General features: G+C 64.4%; 1 protein-coding gene across 2 annotated transcripts; it reads right to left on the bottom strand.

The window, feature by feature from the left end:
- Positions 1–2458: 2458 nt before the first annotated feature.
- Positions 2459–22623, bottom strand: LIN28A (lin-28 homolog A). 2 transcript variants are annotated; one of them, XM_074555672.1, is made up of 4 exons: positions 22608–22623; positions 13503–13681; positions 4476–4660; positions 2459–3468 (listed from the first exon to the last, which is right to left on the bottom strand). In XM_074555672.1, exons 1-4 carry the CDS (start codon positions 22621–22623, stop codon positions 3255–3257), a joined length of 594 nt encoding a protein of 197 aa, XP_074411773.1. In that variant the 3' UTR covers positions 2459–3254. The 2 variants fall into 2 exon arrangements, with proteins under 2 accessions (XP_074411773.1, XP_074411772.1); XM_074555671.1 differs by lacking the exon at positions 22608–22623 and adding an exon at positions 14413–14443.
- Between the last annotated feature and the right edge of the window lie 379 nt (positions 22624–23002).

The following is a 23002-nucleotide window of genomic DNA, read 5'->3' as shown; positions in this document are numbered from 1 at the left end:
CTTCCGTCTCCTCTGGACATTTCTGGGACTCAAGGCTTTCGCCCCAGGGCAGACACCCCCTCGTGAGGGACGTCTTTGTTTTATTTCTCACATTCTCTACATTTATTTCTCACATTTTCTACATTCAAACACTCCCGTGTCACGGCAGGACCCTGAGCGTGCCCCATGCTCCCCTGTCCCCTCATGCATAGTGCCCGTGGGCAGGGTGGGCCATGATGCAGCAATCGAGTTAATTATTGTCAGCAGAAGGGAAGAGCCACAATGGCCAACACGAGGACATGCGAATCAATCCCATCTCCTCCAGCGTGGCTTCCCAGCACAGATAAAAATCCCTGTTAAAAATCCCTGTTTTCTCAGATCCCAGCGCCCCGGGGGAAAGCTGAGTGATTCCCTGTTTGCTTTGCCCAGGGCGGGGATGGTCACAGAGCTCCCACCTGGCAGCTCTGGGTGGGAGAGCACCTCCATCTCCCTGCTCCGTAACCTAGTACATGCTTTGGATATTTTCTATTTTTTTTTCCTTTTTTTTTTCTTTTTTTTTTCCTCTTATTTTTTGTAAACAATAACCAAGGAGAATACTGAGAGAAAGTGGAAAGGTTTACAGAGGCATTTACACACACAAGACATCTGACAGGGAAATCACCAAACCATTAATGTGGGAGCAGGGGGGGAAGGTCCTACAGGATCCTTGAGGGTAGACAGGGATTGAGGGGGCAGATACAGGGATTGGGGGGCAGATACAGGGATTGGGGGGCAGATACAGGGATTGAGGGGGCAGATACAGGGATTGGGGGGCAGACACAGGGATTGAATGGGCAGACACAGGGATTGAAAAGGCAGACACAGGGATTGGGGGGCAGATACAGGGATTGAGGGGGCAGACAGAGGAACTGGGGGCAGATACAGAGATTGAGGGGACAGATACAGAAATTAGGGGGGCACATACAGGGATTTGGGGGCAGACACAGGGATTAAAAGGGCAGATACAGGGACTGAGGGGGCAGATAGAGGAATTGGGGGCAGATACAGGATTTGAGGGCAGATACAGAGATTGAGGGGACAGATACAGAAATTAGGGGGGCACTTACAGGGATTTGGGGGCAGATACAGGAATTAGGGGGGCACATACAGGGAGGAGGGGGCAGACACAGGGATTGGGGGGCAGATACAGGGATTGAAGGGGCAGACACGAGGATTGAGGGGGCAGGTACAGGGATTGAGGGAGCAGACAGAGGAATTGGGGGCAGATACAGGATTTGAGGGCAGATACAGAGATTGAGGGGACAGATACAGGAATTAGGGGGGCACATACAGGGATGAGGGGGCAGACACAGGGATTGGGGGGCAGCAGTTTCCCTGGCACAGCCGAGGTGCCGGGGGGAGGCCCAGAGCCCCCCCCCCCAAGGCTCTATTGCATTTACCCCGTCAGACTAAAGCTGTTTTCCTGAAGCAGTTTTGTACAGATCCCGTTGCTAGACAAAAAATAAAAAGCCCTTCCCCCCTCTCCCAAGAAGAGACCACCACCTCACCCTAAACTACTGGAGCAGGGCAGGGAGCAGCTGGGGCTGCTCTCCATCCCCCTCAATGCCCACTTTCCCTGTTCCCTGCCCGTGGCACTGCCTGGCTCCTCCATCCCCACACACAAATCCACAGACCCAAACGCCTCCACCAGTGCATGGGGAAGGGAAAGAGAGCACTACAATACAATTAAAGAGAAAACAAATCCCAAACATACCAAAAAACACATTTGAAAAGCTCGACAACACGTCAGCCCACCTAGCAAACATCCAGTGAGGTAGATCTACACTTCCAGTACAAACTTCATCATTTCTTTGTGCTGTTAGAAAAAACCCTCCTCTCTGTCCAGCACTGGGCTACAGAGGCATTTTTATCCCTGAGATTGCTTGAATACCTGAGAATAAATTGCAGGAATTATGTCCTTTCTCTCCTTTTTTTTTTTCCTTTTTTTTCCTTTTCTTTTCTTAAAGATTAAAATATACAAAAATACAAAACCCAGAATATTTATATTAAAAAAAAAAAAAAAAGACCAACAAACCCAAAAACAAAGACGACAAACAAACCCAAAGATACGTCATTCACGCACGTCCTAGTGCAGCTTTCACTTGGCCTTGGGGGGCTCCTGGGACAGGGGGGGGTCCACAGGGGCCAATAAATACAGGCAAGGCTTGGGGGGCCCTGGGGAGGGGGGACAGCAGTCACTAACCTGAGACAGGGACAGCCACTGACCTGAGACAGGGACAGCCACTGACCTGGGATGAGGACAGCCACTGACCCGGGACAGGGCCAGACAGAACTAACCCAGGACAGGGACAGCCACTGACCCGGGATGGGGACAGCCACTGACCCGGGACAGGGACAGAACTAACCCAGGACAGCCCTGTCCCCTGTCCCTGGGGAGGCTCAGCCCCAGGGGCAGCAGGGTCTGCAGCGTGGGGTGGGCAGGAAGAGCACAGGGGTGTCCCCAATGGAGGGGTGTCCCCAGCACAGGGGTGTCCCCAGCTCCATGATCCAGAGGCTGGGAGAAGCCTGAGAGGAGAAAAGCTGGCTGCATAAAGCACCTTGTGCTTTCTGGGCTGGCACTTGAGGAGGATTAGGGGAAGTGAACTGCTTTTCCTTTGGCTTGCTTTCCCCCAGGCTGCAGCTCGCAGCCCACAGACTGGTGGTGTTATCCAGCCCCGAGAGAGGATCCATTTCCTCCCAGACTGAGCCCAAATCCGGGCCCAACAATGAAACAGCCATGGAGGAACCACAAATCCTCACACCTCCCTGGAAGTGAGAGCCCCGAGGAGCAGAGGGAGCCGTGGGACCGGCCCACGGGCATCTCCCTGGTGCTGCACGGGTCAGCCTTGCCCTCACCTCCCCTGGGCAGGAGCAGGTTCCCCCCAGCTCACCCTTGTTCTCCTGTGCAGTTCAGGAGAACAAGGAGCCCTCAGCTCCTCGCTGGGTGTTCTCCCTCTGCTCCTCCTCCCCTGACACGGCTGCCTGGCTTAACTTAGGAGAGGAATAAAGTTTAATCAAGGATGTTTGGGGTTTTTAGCGTGTTGGGCGCTGCCTTCCCCTGTTCTGGAACACGCCGTCCTGATGCTAACAGGGCTCCTCCCAGCCTGGCCGTGGGGGGAAGGTGTGTGCAGGGACGCCAGGTGCCCGCTGCCAGCACTGCCCTCGCTGTCCCCTCGGTGCCCCTTGCCTTGCCAAAGCCTTGTCCCCCCGGTGGAAGCCCCCCGTGCCGCCCCGCATCATTCGCGGCTCTCGGGGAGCAGCGCCGGGCTGTGCATGTCCTCCTCCTCTCGGAAGTAGGCGGGCTTGCCCTGCGAGCTGGGCGACTGCTGTGCTTTGGCGGGGCAGTTGGCCACCATGTGGCTGATGCTCTGGCAGAAGTGGCACTTCTTGGGCTGCGGGGGCAGCTTGCACTCCTTGGCGTGGTGGTCCAGCCCGCCGCAGTTGTAGCACCTGGGCGAGGGGAGGAGGAGCAGAATGAGGCGGGAGGATGCTGTGACCGTGCCTGGCTCCTTAGCCAGAGCTGGGCTCGGTGTTTGGGGCGGGTGGTGGCCCCAGGGTTGGTCCCTGCAGAGCCCCAGCTCCAGCACGGCCCGTGGGGCTCAGTGGTGCTGCTGGTACCCAGGAGATGGCAGCAAACCGCTGCACTGAGGCCACACACAGCTGGGGATGTGGGGGTTCCACCCCTCTGGGGCCATCAGTGTCCTGGCTCCTGTGTCTCCAGACCCCACTCCCGCCCTACACTGCCCCAGGAACAGGCCAAGGAACGATGACATCCCCAGCTGTCATCGTGTGGGGACAGTGCCAGGGGTGGCACCTCACAGGCCCCATCCCATGGGTGCCACCCTCACACCAGAGCAGACGGAGCTGCCCCGTGTCCATTTCAAATCCTGCATCCATGCAGGACGGCCACAACCCTTTTCTCTTTCCTTTTCCTTTGCAATTCCTTTCTGATTAATTTAAAATCCTGTGTATGGGAACAGCTGAGTGGGGTGGACAGCATCCACTGGGAGAACTGGGATGGGGCATCCCCAGGCAGCCATGATGGGAGAGGATGAGAGAGGGGGGATGAAGGGCTGGCCAGAAACTTGCCCGGGGCTCCCATCCCGCCGTGCTCTGGCTTGTTTCCTCCCCACAAGGAAGGGTTGCTCCTGGACAAACTGCCCATCCCAGCAGGGCTGCCCGGGGTGTCCCTGACCTCTGCCCCTCCTGCTGCTCCCCTGCCCCTTCCCCACCGAGCTGCATCTGCCGCTCATTAGGCACCGCAGGAAGCGGCTGTCCCAGCCCCGGGGTCACCGCCCGTGCCCCAGCCCCGTGCCCATCCCGGGGTGCCCGGGCAGCTCCTGGTGCCTGTGCCCATCCCGGGGTCGCCACCTATCCCCCGACCCCGTGCCCATCCCGGGGTGCCCGGGCAGCTCCCGGTGCCCGCGGGCCCTGCCCCAGCCCGGCCCAGCCCTTACCGGTCTCCTTTGGATCTGCGCTTCTGGAGGCTCTTCCCCTTGGGCCTCCTCTCGCTGCCGATGCAGAAGACGCCCCCAGGCCCCGTCACCCGGATGGACTCGAGGCCTTTGGATGATTTCTTGAAGGTGAACTCGACAGCCTCGCCCTCCTTCAGGCTGCGGAATCCCTCCATGTGCAGCTTGCTCTGGGGAGGGGCACAGGGAGAGACGGGGGTCAGCACAGAGCTGGGTGTTCTGCAGGCACAGCACAAAGCCCTCCTGCACCCCAGAGCTGCAAATGTCCCCTCTGCCTGCCCCTTGGCTCTGCTTATTTTAAATGCAAAAGAATCCTGGGGTTTTGCCCAGTGGTGCGAGTGGCAGGCCCTGTGGCAAGGCCAGGAGCTGCAGGCTGGCACTGTTCCCCCAGCACAGCTCAGCTCAGCTCAGCTCAAGCCCTTTAACTGCCTGCAATAATTAATTAAGCAGCCATTTGGCACAGGATTATCACTGCTGTGAGCTTCTCCCATTCCTTCCAGGAACACCACATCGGTTATCGCCACACAATCAAAGCAGGGCAGCCAAGAAAAACCCAGGCTGGGAAGGGAGGGTTGTGAGGTGACAGGAAAACCCCATTCCACTTTGAGGGGCTCTGTCCATTTCAGCAGAACAAATCCTTAGGGAGCAGATCTGGGTGAGGCAGGGGGGAATTCTGTCCCCTTGTGCCCTGAGCATCCCCGGGGCAGGCAGGAATTATCACCCCTGTGCTTTGCTTTGCTCAGGGGCAAGAATTCTCATCTCCTGTGCCCTGAGCATCCCTGCTGCTCTGCCCAAGCAGCTCCAGCTCGGCATCCCCCGAGCCACAGCGAGCTCCAGCAGCGAATTCAGAGGGATTTGCTGAATTCAGAGGGAGGAGCAGCTGCTGCTCCTGCCCTGGGGATTCCCAACGCCTGCGCGGCTGCAGCACCAGCCCGCATTTATGAATGGAGCGTGTCCCATTCATGGACGGAGAGCTCTCATCACGTGTGTGCTCTCCCGTTCTCTCCCGTTCTCCCGAGGCTCTGGGAGCGCCGTGCGGGACCGCCAGGCACCGGCTGCTCCCATCCCCGCTCTGAATCGCACCGGGAGTCACGGGGAGCAGCCCACGGAAAAACAGAGAGGGGAGAAACGGAGCTGTTGGGTTTTGGGAGGGAATTTTTTCTTGGCAGGGTCTGGCGGAATGTCCCTGTGTAGGAGAGAATGGGAGGCAGCAGAGCTCGAGGAGCAACCCTTGAGCCCCCTTTTTCTGCTGCTTTTCTGTGCCTGGGGGTGCAGCCCAGGGTGGGACAGACCCCAAGTCACCCCCAGGCCCTGGATGCCCTTGGCTGCTGGGATGGGATCCTGGGATGGCCACAGGGACCTTCCTTTGCTCTCTGACCTGCTCCTGCTGCCTCAAGGGAGAGCCAGACCTGAGCTCTGGGGTCCCAAATGACAACAAGGACATGACAAGAGTGTCACAGGCCCCTGTGCCCACCCAGGGCAGTGCCAGCAGCACCAGTCCCTGGCAAACCCCCCAAACAGTGACCAAACACTGCAACCCGTGCTGAGCATCCCCCAGGCAGGAGCTCTGTGACCAGCACATCCCAGAGGCGCCCCAGCACATCCCAGGGCCGTCTCTGCACATCCCAAAGGTGCCCCAGCACATCCTCAGCCACCACCCTGGCCTGTCCCAGCCTGAGGTGATTTGGGCAATGGGAGCTGCCCCAAATGGGGAATTTACCCCATTCCCTCAGCAGCCCAGGGTCTGGGGGTGAGGAGGGGCTGAGCATCCCTCCCTGGCAGCCCTGGGAGCGGGGGCAGAGCCCAACCGCCTCCCGTGGCTCCTCTCGGGGCGTTTACAGCCCCAGCTGGCCCAGCTGTGTTTACACTGCGGGGATGAGAGCTCCCAGAGCTCCGGGCTAAGGCCGAGCCGTGCCAGGGCTCCCCAGCGCCCCCCAGCTCAGCCCCACCGGGGGCACCCCCGCCCCTCCGCCGCAGCCCGGCCCCGCGCACCCTCGGCCCCGCCGGGAGGAAGAGGAGGGCCGAGGCAGAAGCTGCCACAACACGACGGGGAAGCGATTTATTTTCCAGGAGCGGGTGAGGATGACAAGCGCCCCCAGCCCCCTCCGCCAAAAGGCCAAAGGAAACGCCCTCTCCCCGGGGAAGGGGGGGACAGAGGCTGGGGCGTCCCAGCTCTCCCCCTCCTCCCCTTCGGCCTTTTGATGTGCGCTGCAGAGTGGCCGGTGGTCCCTGCGCATCCCCCCTGCCCCCTTCCCAAAACACACACATTGCTGGCATTCCTCTGTTATCAGATAGGTAATCAAACTGCAGCCCATTGAATTAGCTGCATACCTCCTGCATCTGAAAGGAAGGGGCCCAGAGCCCCTGTCCCACACCACACACAAAGCCGGAGCCTTCCCAGGCCTCCGCACACCCACACCCCCCCCCAAAAAATAAAGAGAGGAAGGGGGGGATTGGAGCGGGCCGGGGATGCTGGGGATGGGGGAGCGCAGGGGAGGGCCGGGGCCGGGAGCCACCGGCCGGGAGAACAAAGGGCCGGCGGCGGCCGCGCTCCCGCTGCCCAAATTCCAGGAGTTCCAGGCCCCGGCGGGGGGAGGAAGGGTGGCCGGCGTGGCCGCGGGCCCTGTGACCCCCTCCGGGCCCTGCGCTCGCAGCGCCGGGCCCAGCTCGGCTCCGGGCGCTGGGCTCAGTTCCAGGGCCAGCTGTGATTTGGGGCTGTGGGGTGGCTCTGGGCTCGGGTGCGGGCTCCGGGTCCCTCGGGGAGCTCCGGGGTCGGTCCCGGGTGCAGTTTGGGGTGTGGGGTGACCCTGGGTCACAAAGCTCTGGGTTTGGGCTCTGGGTCCTTCGGGGAGCCTGGGGCAGTGGTTTGGGGCTGTGGGGTGACCCTGGGCTCGGGTTCGGGCTCTGGGCTCAGTCCCAGGGGTGGCTGCGGTTTGGGACGTGGAATGGCTCTGGGTCACAAAGCTCTGATTTTGGGCTCTGGGTCCCTCGGGGAGCTTCGGGCTCAGTCCCCCCGTGTGCTTTGGGGCTGTGGGGTGGGCCTGGGCTCGGGCTCACAAAGCTTTGCCATCCCAAAGGAAGCGCAGCACAGCACCAGGATCCCCTTGTGCCCATCGAGCCCAGAGCTAACCGGGGGGACAGAGCGGGCACAGCTCCACCAGCGACCCCGGGCACCTCTGCCCTTCTCCCCCTCCCTTTCTCCATCCCCGGGTATTTAGGGCGGACAAAGCCGCAGCACGTGAGCGCCCGAGCTGCCCGCCCCCCCCCCCGCACATGGGTGCCTTCATCCCTCCTCTTCCTCCCGCCCGGCAAACCCCTCCTCGCAGCTCCCACACTCAGACCTGCTTCCCTTCCCACAGGGATGGCACCGTGGGCGCCCCAAACGCCAGCGCTGCCCCCCGAGCTCTCCCCCAGCTCCCGAGGGGCTCGGCCGGCCCCGGGGTCACCATTGTCCCCAGCGGACACAAGGGGACGTTTATTCCCGGCCGGCCCCGGCCACTCAATCAAACCATCTTTGTGTCCAGCGGGGCCCGGGGCGGAGCTGCCGCTGCACCTCGGCCCTGCAGAGCCCTTTAAACCGAGATTAAACCAGCCGGGCTGGGATGCTGGGGCGAGCCCGGCTGTGGGAACAGTGCTGGCAGTGCCCAGCTATGCCAGGGCAGCGTCTGAGCCCTGCCCAGAGCATCCGGGGCAGCCCAGCCCCGCTGCAGGCAGGGCCCGTGCCTCAGTTTCCCCCAGCCTGCAGAGCAGGGTCAGGAAAAGCAGCTCAGGGACTGCTGAGCCCCCGGGGGGACCATGCCCCATCCCTGGGGTACCCTGTCCGTGGTGAGCTCTGGCTCAGCTGGCACCCACAGCAGTGCCCCCACCCACCGTGCAGCCCTGTGTCCCCAGAGCCACCGTGTCCCTGTCCCCAGTCCCTCCTTCTGCCGGCTCCAGGGCACAGGGCAGCCCCCAGGGCCCTCGAGAGCCATCCCAGGGAGCATTCCCGGCCCCAGGGGTTCAGGTTTGGCTCAGCCCGGGTGTGAGCGGGTTTGGGGCTGAATTGCCCAATTCCCCACCCATGGGTGCTCCCATCACCGCTGGATGTGGCCAGTGCAGTCCTGCAGCTCCAGCGGCCCAAGCCCGGAGCAGTGACCAAGTCCCCAATCCAACAGGGAAATGTCCCTTTGGCCCCACAGCCTGTGCCCGGATCGTCCCTGTCCCCAAAGGCAAAGCCCTGTCCCAAACACACGGCCAGTGTCCCCAAACCACACCGCCAATGTCCCCTAAGCCCTGCCCTGTCCCAATCACACCGCCAATGTCCCCAGATCCCACAGCCAATGTCCCCAGATCTCACAGCCAATGTCCCCAGATCCCACAGCCAATGTCCCCAAGCCACACCGCCAATGTCCCCAAATCACAGCAAATCTTTCCCGGTGCCAGGAGCTCCAGGGACGCTGCTGCTGTTGGGGTTTGGCTTTTGGGGAGGACCTGGAGCAGGAATCCTCCCTCCTGCACCCCACAATCGGGGAGTGCTCGGCAAAGGGCTCCTGCTCAGCCCCGGGTGCCGAGATAAGGAGGGCGATGCCTCCGGAGCCCTCGGGGAGAGCACAGAGATTTAACAAAACAGAGATTTAACAAAACACCACCGAGCCTTTCCTCTGGCTCCCTCCCCATCATCTGGTGCCACATCCCCAAGGACCCCTACCGATCTCAGCTAAAATCAAAATAAAGACATTTCCCTGCCAAAATAACCATGTTTGCTCCTAATTTTCCACCACAAACCGGTAAAATTAAACTCTAGATACCAATTCCGAGGGGAGAAAAAAAAAAGGCAAAAAAAAAGGCATCTACCACAGAGTTTAATCCATTAGTTTCCTGTCCTAAATCCTTTTAGCTCCTTTGGTTGTATTTTTTTTCCCCCCACCAAAACCCTCCCGCACTTCCCAGGGGCAGCTAATTGGGATCAGCGGCTGCGCGTTAATTTTGTGCTCCCGTCTCAAAGCAGGAGCAGGGCCCGGAGCAGCCGCGCGTCTCCCGAGGGTGATTCCAGCTCCATCCCGATAATTCTGGGGAGAAAGGGAACGGGGAGCGGGGAAAGGGAACCGAGGGGGCGGCGGGGGCTCCATCCCGGCCCTGCCCGGCTCCGTCCCGGAGCGATGCCATTCATTGGGGCCGCTTTATCAGGAGCCCATTCCAGGGTGTTTTCTGTCCCTGGGGCAGGGAGGGGGAGCTGGGGGAAGGGATGTGCCTGAGGCCATCAGTTAATCTTTAGACAGAGACAGGAGGCTTTTTTTGTGTGTGCGAGCGTCTTGAGGGAGTTTCAGGGGTGGAATAAAGCCGCTCTCTTTCAGTATTTCCCATCGGGACGCGGCGCAACACAATTTCATTCCAGCGGTTATTTAAAAAAAAACCCACAGAATAAACAAAACCAAAGAGATTGATACTACCCCTCTCCCACCACAAAAAAAAAAGGAGAAAAAAAAAGAAGAAAAAAAAAGTAGAGATTCCAAGGAGCATTTCTGCCCCAGGGAATCTCTGCGGGAGTTCCCTGCGCCTTGCAGGGGGTTTGGACTAAATGACCTTTAAAGGTCCCTTCCAAGCCAAACCAATCTGTGATTCCTCGATCTCTTCCTTCCCCAGGGATGCGCGCCTCTGGTGCCCCGGTCCCGGGGTGGGGGTGAGCGCGGGGAGCAGGAAAATCGAGATATTATTGCCCGTGTCCCTGGAGGATGGAGCGTCATGGATTCCCCCTCCCCTTGCTACCCCTCAGCCCTGCACAGCCCAAAGCCCCGCTCAGATCCTGCCCCCAGCCCAAATCCTAGCTCAGATCCTGCCCCCGACCCAAATCCCCACTCGGATCCTGCCCCCAGCCCAAATTCCAGCTCGGATCCTGCCCCCAACCCAAATTCCAGCTCGGATCCTGCCCCCAACCCAAACCCCAGCTCAGATCCTGCCCCCAACCCAAATTCCCGCTCGGATCCTGCCCCCAACCCAAATCCCCATTCGGATCCTGCCCCCAGCCCAGGGAAAGGCTGGGTGATGCTCCCTGACAGAGGAGCTGCCCCTCCTGCCTTTACTGCACGCTCAGCCATGGAGCTGCCTCCAAACACGATTTTTTTTTTTTTTTAAAGGCCTCACGTCACGCTCACGTGGATGATTATTTGGATTATTTGTATTATCCAGGCCGCTTGCACGGCGTGGCAGCGGCACAGGTGGGTGACAGCCCAGGCGGGCTCAGCCGTGTCCCAAGGGCCACTTCCATCCCCCTCATCCCATCCCATCCCATCCCATCCCATCCCACCCCATCCCATCCCATCCCATCCCCATCACAGGGCACAGGAGCCCCTCCCGTGCTGGGTTGTCCCCACGGGTCCCACATTTTTATGCCCATCCCAGCCCCAGCGGGTCTGAGCATGGGCACAGTTTGGTGTCCCCACCAGGTGCCCACGGTGCCCGGCAGAATTTCTTGCTAAAACCACGAGAAGGAACGAAAGCACCCAACTGACTGCATTTATCAAGGGTTTAGAGCTGCTGGCTGGGAGAAACGCTCGGAAATGCAGAGCCCAGCTGAGGAGAGCAATGATTTCCAGTCACGGGACATCCTCTAGCCCTCTGCCCGCAGCCAGAGCACAAATCCCAGCCCTGCTGCTCAGCGCTGCTCCTCCAGCTCCACCAGCGGCACCGAGCCTTGGGTTTCTCCTTTCCCTCTTTCCCTGTTGCCTTCCCAGGCATCCACACTCCTGGGAGTGATGCTCAGACCCCGGGAGCCCATCCCATGTGGACCACGGCACCTTTGGGGTCTTCACCATCACCACCAGCCCAATTTCTGCCACCTCAAATCCCCATTTCCTCAGGGGTGCTGCTCAGCCCTTGGCCTCCCCGGGACGATCTGCTCTGCTCCCCTCTGCCTCATCCCTCCTGTCTCCTCACAGCCCCCAAATGAATCCATCTCCAGGGCCCAGGGGAGGCATTTGAGCCCAAATGCCTCATTTTTAGCTCACAATGCGAGGGAAAGGCAGCCCCGAGGAGCCCTGTTAGTCTCCTGTCCTGCCGAGATTTTAATCTCTTTGTGATCAGATAAAGGCAGAGGGAGATGGAGACGCGCTCCCTGCCGAGAGGGGCCATTCAGACCTGGTTCCTGTAATAAAGTGATTTAATAGATCTAAAGAGGCCAATTCCCTTCTTTCTCCCACAATTACTTCCTGTGGGTCATCATTCACATATGTAAATGAAGAGGGGAAGGAGCGGGGTTTGAGGGGCTCTGGAGTGTTAACCCCGAAGCTGGTTTGGGGTGCTGGGTGCTGGGCAGGGCACACCGAGCCGAGCCTTGTCCCCCTGGCTTTTGGTGGCTTTTGGTGGCTTTTGACTCCCTCCCCGGGAGCGGGGCCGACTCGGGCTCTCGGGGTGGGGACAGCGTCGGGACAAGGACCTGATTCCACCCAAAAGGACCCGGTTCCACCCAAAAGGACCCGGTTCCACCCAAAAGCAGCGAGGCTGCGGTGGCAGCGTGAGCTGCTCCCTGTGCAAGGAGATGCTCTGCACTGATGGAGACACCGGGAGCAGCTCCCGCTGTTCCTGCAGGACAGCAGGGACTTTGTGCCACCAGCGAGAGCAGCAGGAGGCGAAACCCGGCCCGGAGGAGAATTCTCCATCAGCCCAGAGCTTTGGGGGCGCAAAGCCTTTGCTGTGAGGGCAGCCCCCACACCCCCGGCCCCTCTGCCACCCCAAATAAGCCGCTTTTCCCCAGAGCTCCCCGAATTTCCAAACGCTGCAGTCTCTGGGACCCCACGGCTCCCCCGGCCTCGGGAACCGGGGGGCACCGGGACCCTGCAGGGCAGGGGGACCCTCCCGACAGAGCCACCCCAGCGAATTCCCCTGCCCTGCAGGAATGCGAGCAGCAGCAATCAGGAAACCAGACTGTCTGGGGGCAATAAACGCCGGAGCGGGGCGGGAGGCGCTCCCCGGGAGCGCTGGGTCCCGCTGTGCCGCATTGAGATGCAAAGGCCCATTTGCTCTCCGGAGAACATCAGGATCTGTTTTCCCCGGCCGATTGGGAGCCCTTGGCTCCACAACCAGCTGTGCTTGGCAGAGCAGCCCCTGCCGAGGCGCTGTGCCCGTGCCACAGCCAAGGGAGAAGGGACTGGCATCTCCCCTGGCCATCGTTTCTCTGTCAGTCCTGCTTGGAGCCCCCCTCGAGGGCAGGGAGTGAGCGATCCCCGGGCCCCCCTGCCCCAGGAGCCCCTCAGAGCCCAGGGCTCGGTCCTGAGTTCCCAGCCCGCAGGATGGACCCAGTTTGGGGGGCTTTGTGCCCGAGGAGAGCCGCAGCCACTGCAGGCGGCTGGTCCGGGGGCTCCCCAGAGCCGGCACCACGGCGCTGCTCTCGATCATGGGCACAAACCCCCCGTGTTTGCCCCAAAAACACCCGTGCTCACTGCCCCCCCAGTCCCGAGGTGCGGGGCACACACAGAGCCCCGGTCCGGGCACCATCTCCAAACCCTTCCCCAGCCCCGGGGCATCTCCCAGCGGATCCCGCCCCGAGATCCGGGGCGTTCATCGCCTCATCCAAGGCTTTCCTCGGAAGGACACGCGTGGGTGTCCCCGCTCAGCGCTGCCAGAGCCGGACCCGGGACTGTCACTGTCACACGGACCGCGGGGACACCCACGCCGCCTTTGTGCCCCCCGAACAGGGACAAAGGGCTCGGGCAGAGCCGCCCGGTGCCGGGATGGGCTCCGATGGGAGAGCTCCCGGTGCCGCGGCCCGGCCCGGCTCGGAGCGGGTCCCGGGGCAGCACCGCCCGTTCCCGGGGTGTCCCCGCTCCCAGCCCCGCGGGCACCTGCGGCCCCGGCCCCGAGGGGCTCCTCAGCAACAACCACGGCAAATGAAATGGCTCGGGGTCGCCTTTCAGTGCCGGTCCTGAGAGCAGCCCCGGTGAGGCGCTTCCACCCGCCCGGGGATCCGGAACGGGGGTCCCCATCCCGCCCCCATCCTCCGCCGGGTGCCCCCATCCCTCCCGGCACCCCGGGCAGTACCTGGTGCACGAAGACATCGACGGGCGAGTCCAGGGTCGCGCCGCCCTTGGCGGTCATGGAGAGGAAGCCGAAGCCCATGCGGACGTTGAACCATTTACAGATGCCGGAGCCGTGCAGGGGCTGCGACTCGTTCTCGGCCTTGGGCGAGTCTCCGGCCGGCTCCTCGCCCGGCTTCGCACCTGGGAGAGACCCGCGGAGCCGCTGAGCCGGGGCTGGGGAGCCGCGGTGCCCCCGGCCCAGCCGCCCCGCGCAGGAACCCCCAGTCCTGCTGGAAAATGCCCCAAAAATCCCCAACCGCCCCAAAAAGCAACAGAGAGGCGAGCTGTGCCTCCACGTGTGCACGGGGATCACCCCAGGAAACGAAGGCAGCTCCTGCCAGCACGACCCGGGCAGTGAGTGCAGCGGGAGCCCTAAATCCGTTTCTCCAGCAAAAATGTTAAAAAACGAAAAAAAAAATTAAATCCCATACTCACACACAAAAAGAACAAACGAATAACGAAAAATATTTTTCTAAAATCAAAATATTTTGAAAAAAATCTTTACAAAAGGGGGAAACTCCCCCAAAACACCAACCCCAAATCCCCCTGCCCCCAGCAAGCCACGCTGGACAAACTCTCCCTCTCCGTCAGCATCGCCCCCTCGCACCGTCCCACCCCCGCTCCCGAACACCCCCAGCGGCCCCAAACTTGTGGGGTCATCCCGGGGCTGGAGGGGGTAAAAACCCCGATAAATGCCCCTGCTTTCCCCAGCGCTGCGCGGGGCAGAGGCGCCTCGGGCCCGGCCGCGCTGCCGGGGCTCAGCGGGACTGCCCGGGCCGCCTCGGGGGGGTCCCTGCGCCCCCAGCCCGGCTCTGCCCCCGTTATTAATAATCGCGGAGCCGAGGCGGGCTGCGACAATAATATAACTTAACCTGCAAACTGCTGGTTGGAAACAGACCCCATCCCGACACTCGCTTGCAAATTCCGAGTTGTGGCTGTTACCGCCTCCTCCCTCCTCCTCCTCGGCCAGCTTTGAGGGTATCAGGCCAGCCAAAAAAAAAAGGAAAAAAAAAAAAAGGAGGAAAAAAAAAAAAAAACAACAAAAAACCCAGCTTAGACCCCGCCGGGAGGGAGCCGGGAGAGGTTTGACTCCATCTTCACTCCAACAATAGGGGTGGGAGGGAGCGCGAGGGTTTTTTCAAAGGCTCCCAAATTCTCGCAGACAATGGCAGCCCCCGCCCCCCCCAGGACCCACCCGCGGGGCCGGGGGGCGCCGGGCCCTGCTCCGCCATCCCGTCCCCACGTGATGCTAATTAACCCCCCCGCTAATAGCGACACATTCCGCGAGGGATTTGCGGCGGGGGGGGCTCTGCTGGCCGACCCCCCCCCCGCTTAGGGCACTTGGGGGCGAGGCCACCTGTCAAGGCAGGAGGTGACACCGTGAGGGGGGGCTGGAGTGGGACCCCCGCGCACCGGGGCTGCTCCCACCGCGGTTCGCCACGAGCGGAGCCACCTGCGAGCCGCGGCCCGGCGGGACGGGGAACCGGCACGGGCCGGGCTGGGCGAGGGGGCGGCTCCCCGGGGGCTCCCTGCGCCCCCAGCCCCGTCCCGTGTCCCCGCACCGTGCGCGCCCCGGGATGCGCGGCCCCGTTTTCCCCCCGGTGCCGGCGGCAGCGGGGCCGGGGCGCTGTCGGGGCCCGGCGCCCCCCGGGCCGGGCGGGGACAAAGGGCGAGCGAGTGACCAGCGGCTCCATTTCCGGCGGCGGACAATGGCCCGGCCGGCCGCGGGGGCACAGCGCCGCCCGCCGCCGCACCGGCACCGGGGCTGCCCCGCGCCGCCCCCGCACCCAATCGAACCGAACCGAGCCGGCGGCGCCCCCCGAGGGCAACCCGGGGCTGGGGGCTGCGTCCGAGCCCCCCGCGGCCGCCCCACGCGAGGCCGGTCCCGCGTGGTGTCACCGAGCCGGGCCCCGGGGGCACCGGGCGGGCACCGGGAGCGGAGGGGCAGCGGTGTCACCAACGGGGGGACCCCGGGCCGGGCCGGGCCGGGCGGCGAAATCCCGCGTGGGGAATCCCCCCGTGAGGGCTCCGCCGCCCGCGGGGCCGCCGCCGCTGGCCGTGGTGCTGAACCGGGCCCTGTCCATGGTCCTGGCTGTGCCTTCCTCCTCCTGCTCTTCCTCCTCCGGCTCCTCCCGCTCCTGCCCCGCGCACCGGGCACTCCCCGTTGCCCCTTCCCCACAGGGCCGAGCACGCCCACTGGACCCCATGGGTGGACGGCAAAGGAGGAGGAAGAGGATGAGGATGAAGATGATGAAGAGGATGGTTTTTCTCTGTGCAGGCGCTCAAGTGAGCTGCCGGGAGCGCCCCACCAGCCAGGACTCGGTGCAGGTGGATCCGTGTCCCACACAGACAGACTGGAAGGTGGCACGAGTGACCCCACCCGGGGCTGGCAGGAGGGAACCCGCGGTCCTGTCCCTGTTCGCTCCCCTCTCTGCAGGCACTCACAGCTCAGGGGGCGGCCCAGGTCCATCCCAGCGCCTCCGGCCCCCTCCCCTGGCTGCAGGGGTTCCACACTCATCCTCGTTTTCCTCTCGGCTGTTGGACAGCTGGGGCAGGAGGAGAGAAAACAACCCACCCTCCACACGGCTCATCCCCCTCTGCACATCCCTGCTTCCATCCCGGTTCCTGCCCCGTTTTCCCCGTCCCACTCGGGATTTGGGGAGGATTCTGCACGGTGTGAGGGCACGGGGGGAGGCTCTGCTGAGGAACGAGCTCATTCCTGCCTTCTCCACAACGAATCCTCCAGGAGATAACCCACAGCCTGCACAACCTTCCCCCTGCAGCCCCTTCCTGGCGGGCAGAGTGACAGCAGCAGCCCCCGAGGCTTTTCCTGCAACTACTGCAGGCAGCGGCAACTTCCCCAGGGCCCCCCGATTTCTGCCCGTTCGCAGTGGGTTTCCAGCCAGGGGATGCAGCCGCAGCCCCTATCTGGGCACCTCCATCCCCTCCCCGTGCTGTGTCCCAGCAGTGTCACATTTCCGTGCGCGCCGTGTTTGTTTTCGGCGCTGCTGAATGGAAACGCGGACGGGAAGGGACGGGGACTCCTTCCTGTTCTTTCAGAGCCCGCGGCTGTGCCCTGCTCGCCTTCAAGGCAAGAGCCGGCAAAGCGGCCGCTTTCACGAATAATGGCTTCATTAGATTGAAAGAAGTGGACAGTGACCTCAGTGAAATGGACTTTGTGACCCCTGCTGACCTCTGGCCCCGGCTCTGACAGCCTGTAAATCTTCCCTCGGCACGGCCGGGGCCAGGCCAGCGGCTCGGGGAGCCCAGGAGCGGCTTTGGGAGCCCAAGAGCTCTGTGAGCTCAGGAGATCTCCGAGCCCCGTGCCGGCGCTGCTGTCCCCGGGCCGCAGCCACGGAGCTGCCCCGGGGCTCCCCCCGGGCCCTGACCCGGCAGGATGGGCCCTGGGATGGGCAGCGCCCGGGCAGAGATGGCACCGGTGTCCCCAGGGCGCTGCCAGCCCCTCCAGGGCCGTGGAAAATGATCTTATCTGGGCTGAGGCTCCAGCGCCACCTCCCAGCGCTGTCGCTGTCACCGCTGACCAGCCAAGCCTCCTCCGAGCTCCTGCCGAGGAAAACCGACCCCTGTCCCTGCCCAGCCCCCCTGGGTGCACACAAACCTCGTCCGAGCCTCTCCGAGCCCCACTCCAGCCCCTCCTGTGGGCACAGACCCTGCCCTCCTTCCCCACCCACCCATCCAGGACTGCCCAGCCCTGCCAGCCCACTGCTGCTGGGGAAACTGAGGCACGAGGGGAGCGCTGTGTGCCCATGCTGGGCACTCCACCCAAGGCTGGCACAGCCCCAGGGCTGGCAGCGAGCCCCTCGCAGCCCACCTCCCTCCTCCCCACCCTGCCACGCTGACCTTTGCCTACGGAGCAATCAATAAATGAGGCCAGGGGCTGCTCCTCCCCCTCCCTCCCCGGCCCCGGGGAGGATGAGGAGGCTCCTGAGGTGTTGCCCGGGGCCGAGGGAGGATGAGGAGGCGTCTGAGGACGCTAACGCTATCCCTAACCCTAAACCCTAACTCTAACCCTGCTGGGACCCTGCCCGGGGCCAGGGGAGGATGAGGAGGCTCCTGAGGGCCCTGCCCGGGCCAGGGGAGGATGAAGAGGCTCCTGAGGGCCCTGCCCGGGCCAGGCTCGCCCCGCAGGGCAGGGGCAGAGGGGGACAGAGCCAGCCCTGCCCCCTGGCCTGCGGGGATGGGCTGGGCCCAAATTCGGCAGCTCCCTTTGATAGGAGCCTGGGGGCAGCAGCTGATGGATCGATCGGTGGCAGAGCGGGATTGATCAGCGCCTCAGCCCATACATATTCCTGCTCCCTGATAAAGGGGATCGATAGCTGAAGGATGTTCCTCGGAGGCTGCAGACCCCCCCAGACCAGAGCTCACACGTCTGTCCTCGCCCCTTAAATCCCCCAGCCCTGCTCAAACCTCGCTCTCCCAGCAGCAAACCCAGGCACGGGGGGGAGAAAATGGCTAAAATTGCTTTGGGGGACCCAGGAGGGCACAGCAGGGCACTGAGGAAAGGCAGCTGAATCTCACCTCCCAAAGCATCGGCCTCTCCTGCATCTTCCTCCTCTCACCGGTGGCCTGGCAAACGGGGCTCTCGTCTTTCTTGGGGGGCTGGAGAGCCCCCTCAAAGTCCTGCTCAGGCTCCCAAGGAAGCTGAGCTGGCTGGTACCTTCAGACCCCATGGCCCTCAGTGCCTTCAAACGCAGCAGCGGCTGCCCCGCCCCGGTGCTGAGCGCTGGGAACGCTTTGCAGCTGTGGCCGAGCCGAGCCGAGCCGAGCCGAGCCGAGCCGAGCCCTCCGGATCCCGCTGGGAACGGGGACCGGCACCCCGAGTCCACGCGGGGAGGGGACACGGCTCGTGGGGGAGTCCTTTTCCTTTTCCTTTTCCTTTTCCTTTTCCTTTTCCTTTTCCTTTTCCTTTTCCTTTTCCTTTTCCTTTTTCACTCCCACCGTCCCATTTCCCCCCGCTGGAGGGACGGTGACCGCGGGGCGCCCCTGCAGCCCCAGGAGGACTCGGGGCAGGATTCGGGGCCGGGCTCACTCGGGGCCGCTTTCGGGGCGCTCCGGGGCTCCGCCGTTCCCGTTTCCCCGCCGGGAGCCGCGGCCCAGCCCGGCCCCGCCCGTCCCCGGCGTGCCCCGCTCCGTGTCCCTCCCTTCGCACACAGTGACTCAAGGCCCAGGCTCGCCCCGGTGCCCCTCCAGTTTCCCCAGAGCCCTCCGGTTCCTCCAGAACTGGTTTGCTGCGGGGACCCTCCCCAGCGCTGACTCAGCGCTGCGCGGCCGCTGCGCAGGGAGCTCCGCTGGAGCCGCGGCTGGCTGGGCACGGACACCCACCCTGGCACACCCGGGCACACCCTGGCACACACCGAACACACGCGTGCACCCGCACTGACCCAGCCCCAGCACCGGGACCCCATGGCTGCCCCTCCTGCGAGCCCCGGGGGGATGCGGGGGGCACATCCCGCTCCCGAGCCACCAGGACCCGCTCAGCCGCCCTTGGGAGCCCGGCCAAGGGCACGGGAGGGCACCGGGCACAGCCCGGAACCCGGCAGAGGGAGCTCGGCCGTGCCTCAGTTTCCCCAGCACGTGAGCGCTGTCACCCGGACCGGGTGGCCCCGGGGCTGAGCTGTGACCGCCTGCGCCGGGCTGGCGGTGCCCGGGGAGGCTCCCGGGCCGGGCCGAGCCGGGAGTGGTGGCCCCGGGCAGGGGCTGGCACCCAGCGGGCACGGGGAGGGCAGGGCCGGCCCTGCTGCGCTCCCAGCCCTGCCGGGACGGGCCCCGCGCCCCGGGTCAGGCTCAGGGTGGGCCAGGGCTATTGGGGTGTGCGCCCCCTCCCCGAGCCCGTGTGGAGCCCCTCGAGAGCCCCTCAGGCCTGGGGGTGTCCCCGCGTTCGGAGCCCCTCGGGAACGCCCTGGGAGTTTCGTGTGGGACCCCCGAGGATTGAGCCGGGGCGCCCCCAGCCCCTCACTGCCCTGCCGGGACCCTGCCAGCCCCCCATTGCCCTGCAGGGACTCTGCCAGCCCCCCATTGCCCTGCAGGGACCCTGCCAGCCCCTCACTGCCCTGCCGGGACCCTGCCAGCCCCTCATTGCCCTGCCGGGACCCTGCCAGCCCCCCATTGCCCTGCAGGGACCCTGCCAGCCCCTCACTGCCCTGCCGGGACCCTGCCAGCCCCTCATTGCCCTGCCGGGACCCTGCCAGCCCCCCATTCCCCTGCCGGGACCCTGCCAGCCCCCCATTGCCCTGCCGGGACCCTGCCAGCCCTCCATTGCCCTGCAAGGACCCTGCCAGCCCCCTCATTGCCCTGCCGGGACCCTGCCAGCCCCCTCATTGCCCTGCCGGGACCCTGCCAGCCCCCCATTGCCCTGCCGGGACCCTGCCAGCCCCTCACTGCCCTGCAGGGACCCTGCCAGCCCCCCATTGCCCTGCCGGGACCCTGCCAGCCCCTCACTGCCCTGCCGGGACCCTGCCAGCCCCTCACTGCCCTGCAGAGACCCTGCCAGCCCCCCATTGCCCTGCCGGGACCCTGCCAGCCCCCCATTGCCCTGCAGGGACCCTGCCAGCCCCCCGGCCCTGCTGCAGCCCCTCGCTGGCCGGAGGCGAGGGGACAGAGCGGTCGCCGGTGTCCCCTCCGGGGTTCCATGGCTCGGTGGGCGGTGGGACAGAGCGGGGGGGGCCCAGAGCCACCCAGGCCGGCTGCGCTGCCTGCGGCGCTGCTGAGTCGGAGCGAACGGGGGAGCCGGGTCTGGAACCAGCCTGACCGGCTCCCCGGCTGTCAGCACCTGAGGAATGCCAGGGCTGGGTGCTCAGGGCTGGGTGCTCGGGGTGACTCTGCCGGTCCGCCCAGCTGTGCGGTGTGCACAGAGCAGTCCCGCGAGCCCGCTCGGCGCGGCACGGAACGGCACGGCCCGGCACGGCTCAGAACCCGGCACGGCGGGACCCTCGGCAGGCAGGTACCGGGGGTGCGGGGCACCGGGCTAGCCCGGCTGGTTGGGGCAGGCACGGTGGGGTTCGGGGTTCGGGCTCCGGGGCTCCCGTCCCGCTGCCCCCCACGGGAACGGGGCCGGCAGGTGGGGGCTGAGCCCAGCTCTGACCCTCTCACAGTCGGTGCCTGAATTTGGGGGGCTGCGGGGGTGTAATCCAGCTCCTGACACCACAGTGCATCCCGAGAGGTGCCGGAGAGAGCTGCGGCTGCTGCCCGCCTGCAGGACCCGGGCTGAGGGTGCAGCGGGGCTCTCCTGTCACCTCTGTCCCCCTCCGTGCCACAGGGCTGGACATGGCCCGGCAGGACAGGGGCAGCGAGCGGGGCCGGGGCTCCCCTGCCCTCGTCGTGACCCTGAGCCGCCCAGCCCAGGTCCCCGATTCTCCTGAAGGTGGCAGGTCCGCTCAGCCAGCGGGGACAGAGCTCAGCCCAGCGCGGGCGCAGGCTCGGCCCAGTCCGCTCTCACCGGCCCCTCCGTCCCTGCTGAACATTGAACAGCACCTCGTGCCTTTGGCTCGGGCGCTGGGGGACCCTTTGGGGTGACGGGAGGCAGCAAACCAGGTCAGCAGCGCGGCTTGGCCGAAGGGGATCAATTAGAGCCGCGCTGGGTGCCCCGGTGTGGCAACAGCGCTGGATGCAGCCTGGCACGCCCGGGCAGGCGGGGATGGCCGGCAGCGGCAGCCGGGGAGCTGCAGGCTCTTGTCCTCCTGTCCTTGCGTCCTCGTGTCCTTGACCCATTGCTGCAGTGGGAACGGCTTGAGCAGAAACAGAAAGTGCTGGGGCGGAGCTGGGCTCTGGGTGGGCTCCTTTCCCAGGACCTGGGGGCTCAGGGGGGAGCCAGCAGCAGGGATGGGGTGGGATGGGAAAGACAGACCTGGAGATGTTCGGAAATGCAGCTCCAGGTGAGAGGCAGGATGCTGAGTCAGCAGGTGCTCCCTCCCCCTAGCACGGAGCCAGCATCCCTGTCCCTGTGTCTGTCCCTGTGTCCCTGTGTCCCTGTGTCCCTGTGTCCCTGTGTCCCTGTGTCCCTGTGTCCCTGTGCTGTCCTGCAGCCACGGGCACGGCCAGTGCATCCGTCCCCCTTCCACTGGCGAATGCCATGGCCCTGGGCACCCAGCTGTGGCCCTGGGCACCCAGCTGTGGCCCTGGGGACCCAGCTGTGGCCATGTGGCGGCTGTGCAGCCCCACCCAGGCTGGTCCCAGCCTCCAGCCGCGCTGGCCGCCCCAGACGAGGTCTCATCGCCCTCCGGAGAAATGACACAAACTCTTCCTATCTGTTCTGGAAAGACCTGCTGGGCCGGGGAGGGCAGGCTCGGGAGGGCTGGCAGCAGGGGCAGGGGCAGGCAGCTGCCTGTACCCAGCGCTTCCCCGCCTGCCCCCGGCCCCTGATCCCCCTGGGGCTGGGGAAACCCAGCCTGGCAGGGCTGGATCGGTCCCAGCCGGCTGCTGCAGGGTGAGCTCCTCTCCCGAGGTGTCCCCCCTGGATCTGTGCAGGGAGGTGTCCCCATTCCTGGATAGGGACATTAATCCCAGCCTGTCCTCGGGCTGACCCCAAATCCCCGCCACTGCCCCCAGCTGGGCGGTGACAGCTCCGAACTGGGAGACACTGGGACGTGGGTGACCTGCCAGCTCCCTCCCCAGCTCCTGCTGTGTCAGCTGCTTCCCAGCCCCAAACCAGCAATAAAACCTTTCTGGGCAGGCATGTGCCCACAGCACGGCACAGCCCCCCGGCTGAGGTGGCACGGTGTCCCTGTCCCCCGCCCTGGGCCCCGGGGAGCGGAGCGATGCCCACCCTGCAGCAGCAATGCCAGGAGAGGGAGCTGAGAGCTGGGGACAATCTCGGGCCGGGGGTGAGCTCTGGGGGATTATTCCAGCTCGTTTCCTCGTGGAGCTGCAGAGGAGGACGCAGAAATCCCAGGCAGACAGAGGGAAGGGTCAGGGGATGGAGCTGCTCAGGCCTCCTCCTCCTCCCAGCCCTGCTCCCGATCCCAGCCAGACCTTTCCCCCACGGAGCCGCTTCCCTGTTGTTTTCTGGGCCTGTTTGTTTGCTGCTTTTGCTGACTCGGCGCAGCCCTGCTGCCCGCCTGACTCATCCCGCAGCTCGGGGCACGGCACGGCCCGGCTGCGTTCTGCACGCTCACCTGGGCACCGGCACGCTCACCTGTGCCCCGCCAGGCTCACCTGAGACCCCCAGGCTCACCTGAGACCCCCAGGCTCACCTGAGCCCCGCCAAGCTCAGGAGCCACGGTGCCCCCACACCCCAAATGAGCACCACGAGGAGCCCCAAAGCCGCCTCCTGTGACCCCAAAATGTCCCCCAGGATCACAGGGAGGTCTGGGGGGGTTAAAGGCCGCTTTGGGCCCCGCGGTTTGGGGTTGTTCCCTGCTCTCCCAGACCCCTTTTTTCCCCGCAGCTCTGCCTGCCCAGCGCGGCGGCCGCGGGGGCTGAGCCCGGCAGCGCGGGGAGCACCGC

The sequence above is a fragment of the Zonotrichia albicollis genome, chromosome 20 (genome assembly GCF_047830755.1).
Source record: "Zonotrichia albicollis isolate bZonAlb1 chromosome 20, bZonAlb1.hap1, whole genome shotgun sequence".
Classification (NCBI taxonomy): domain Eukaryota; kingdom Metazoa; phylum Chordata; class Aves; order Passeriformes; family Passerellidae; genus Zonotrichia; species Zonotrichia albicollis.
Note: the sequence above shows the minus strand (reverse complement) of the source record. Positions and strands in the feature narration are given on the sequence as shown.

Bases quoted from the DNA above. Each gene is read 5' to 3' on its own strand.
- LIN28A (XM_074555671.1), bottom strand. From the start codon at position 14,443: ATGGGGTCTGTTTCCAACCAGCAGTTTGCAG. The intron at 13,682-14,412 runs GTTAAGTTATAT...GGTCTCTCCCAG, and splicing joins TTCCAACCAGCAGTTTGCAG to GTGCGAAGCCGGGCGAGGAG. The intron at 4,661-13,502 runs GTACTGCCCGGG...GCCCCTCCCCAG, and splicing joins TCGATGTCTTCGTGCACCAG to AGCAAGCTGCACATGGAGGG.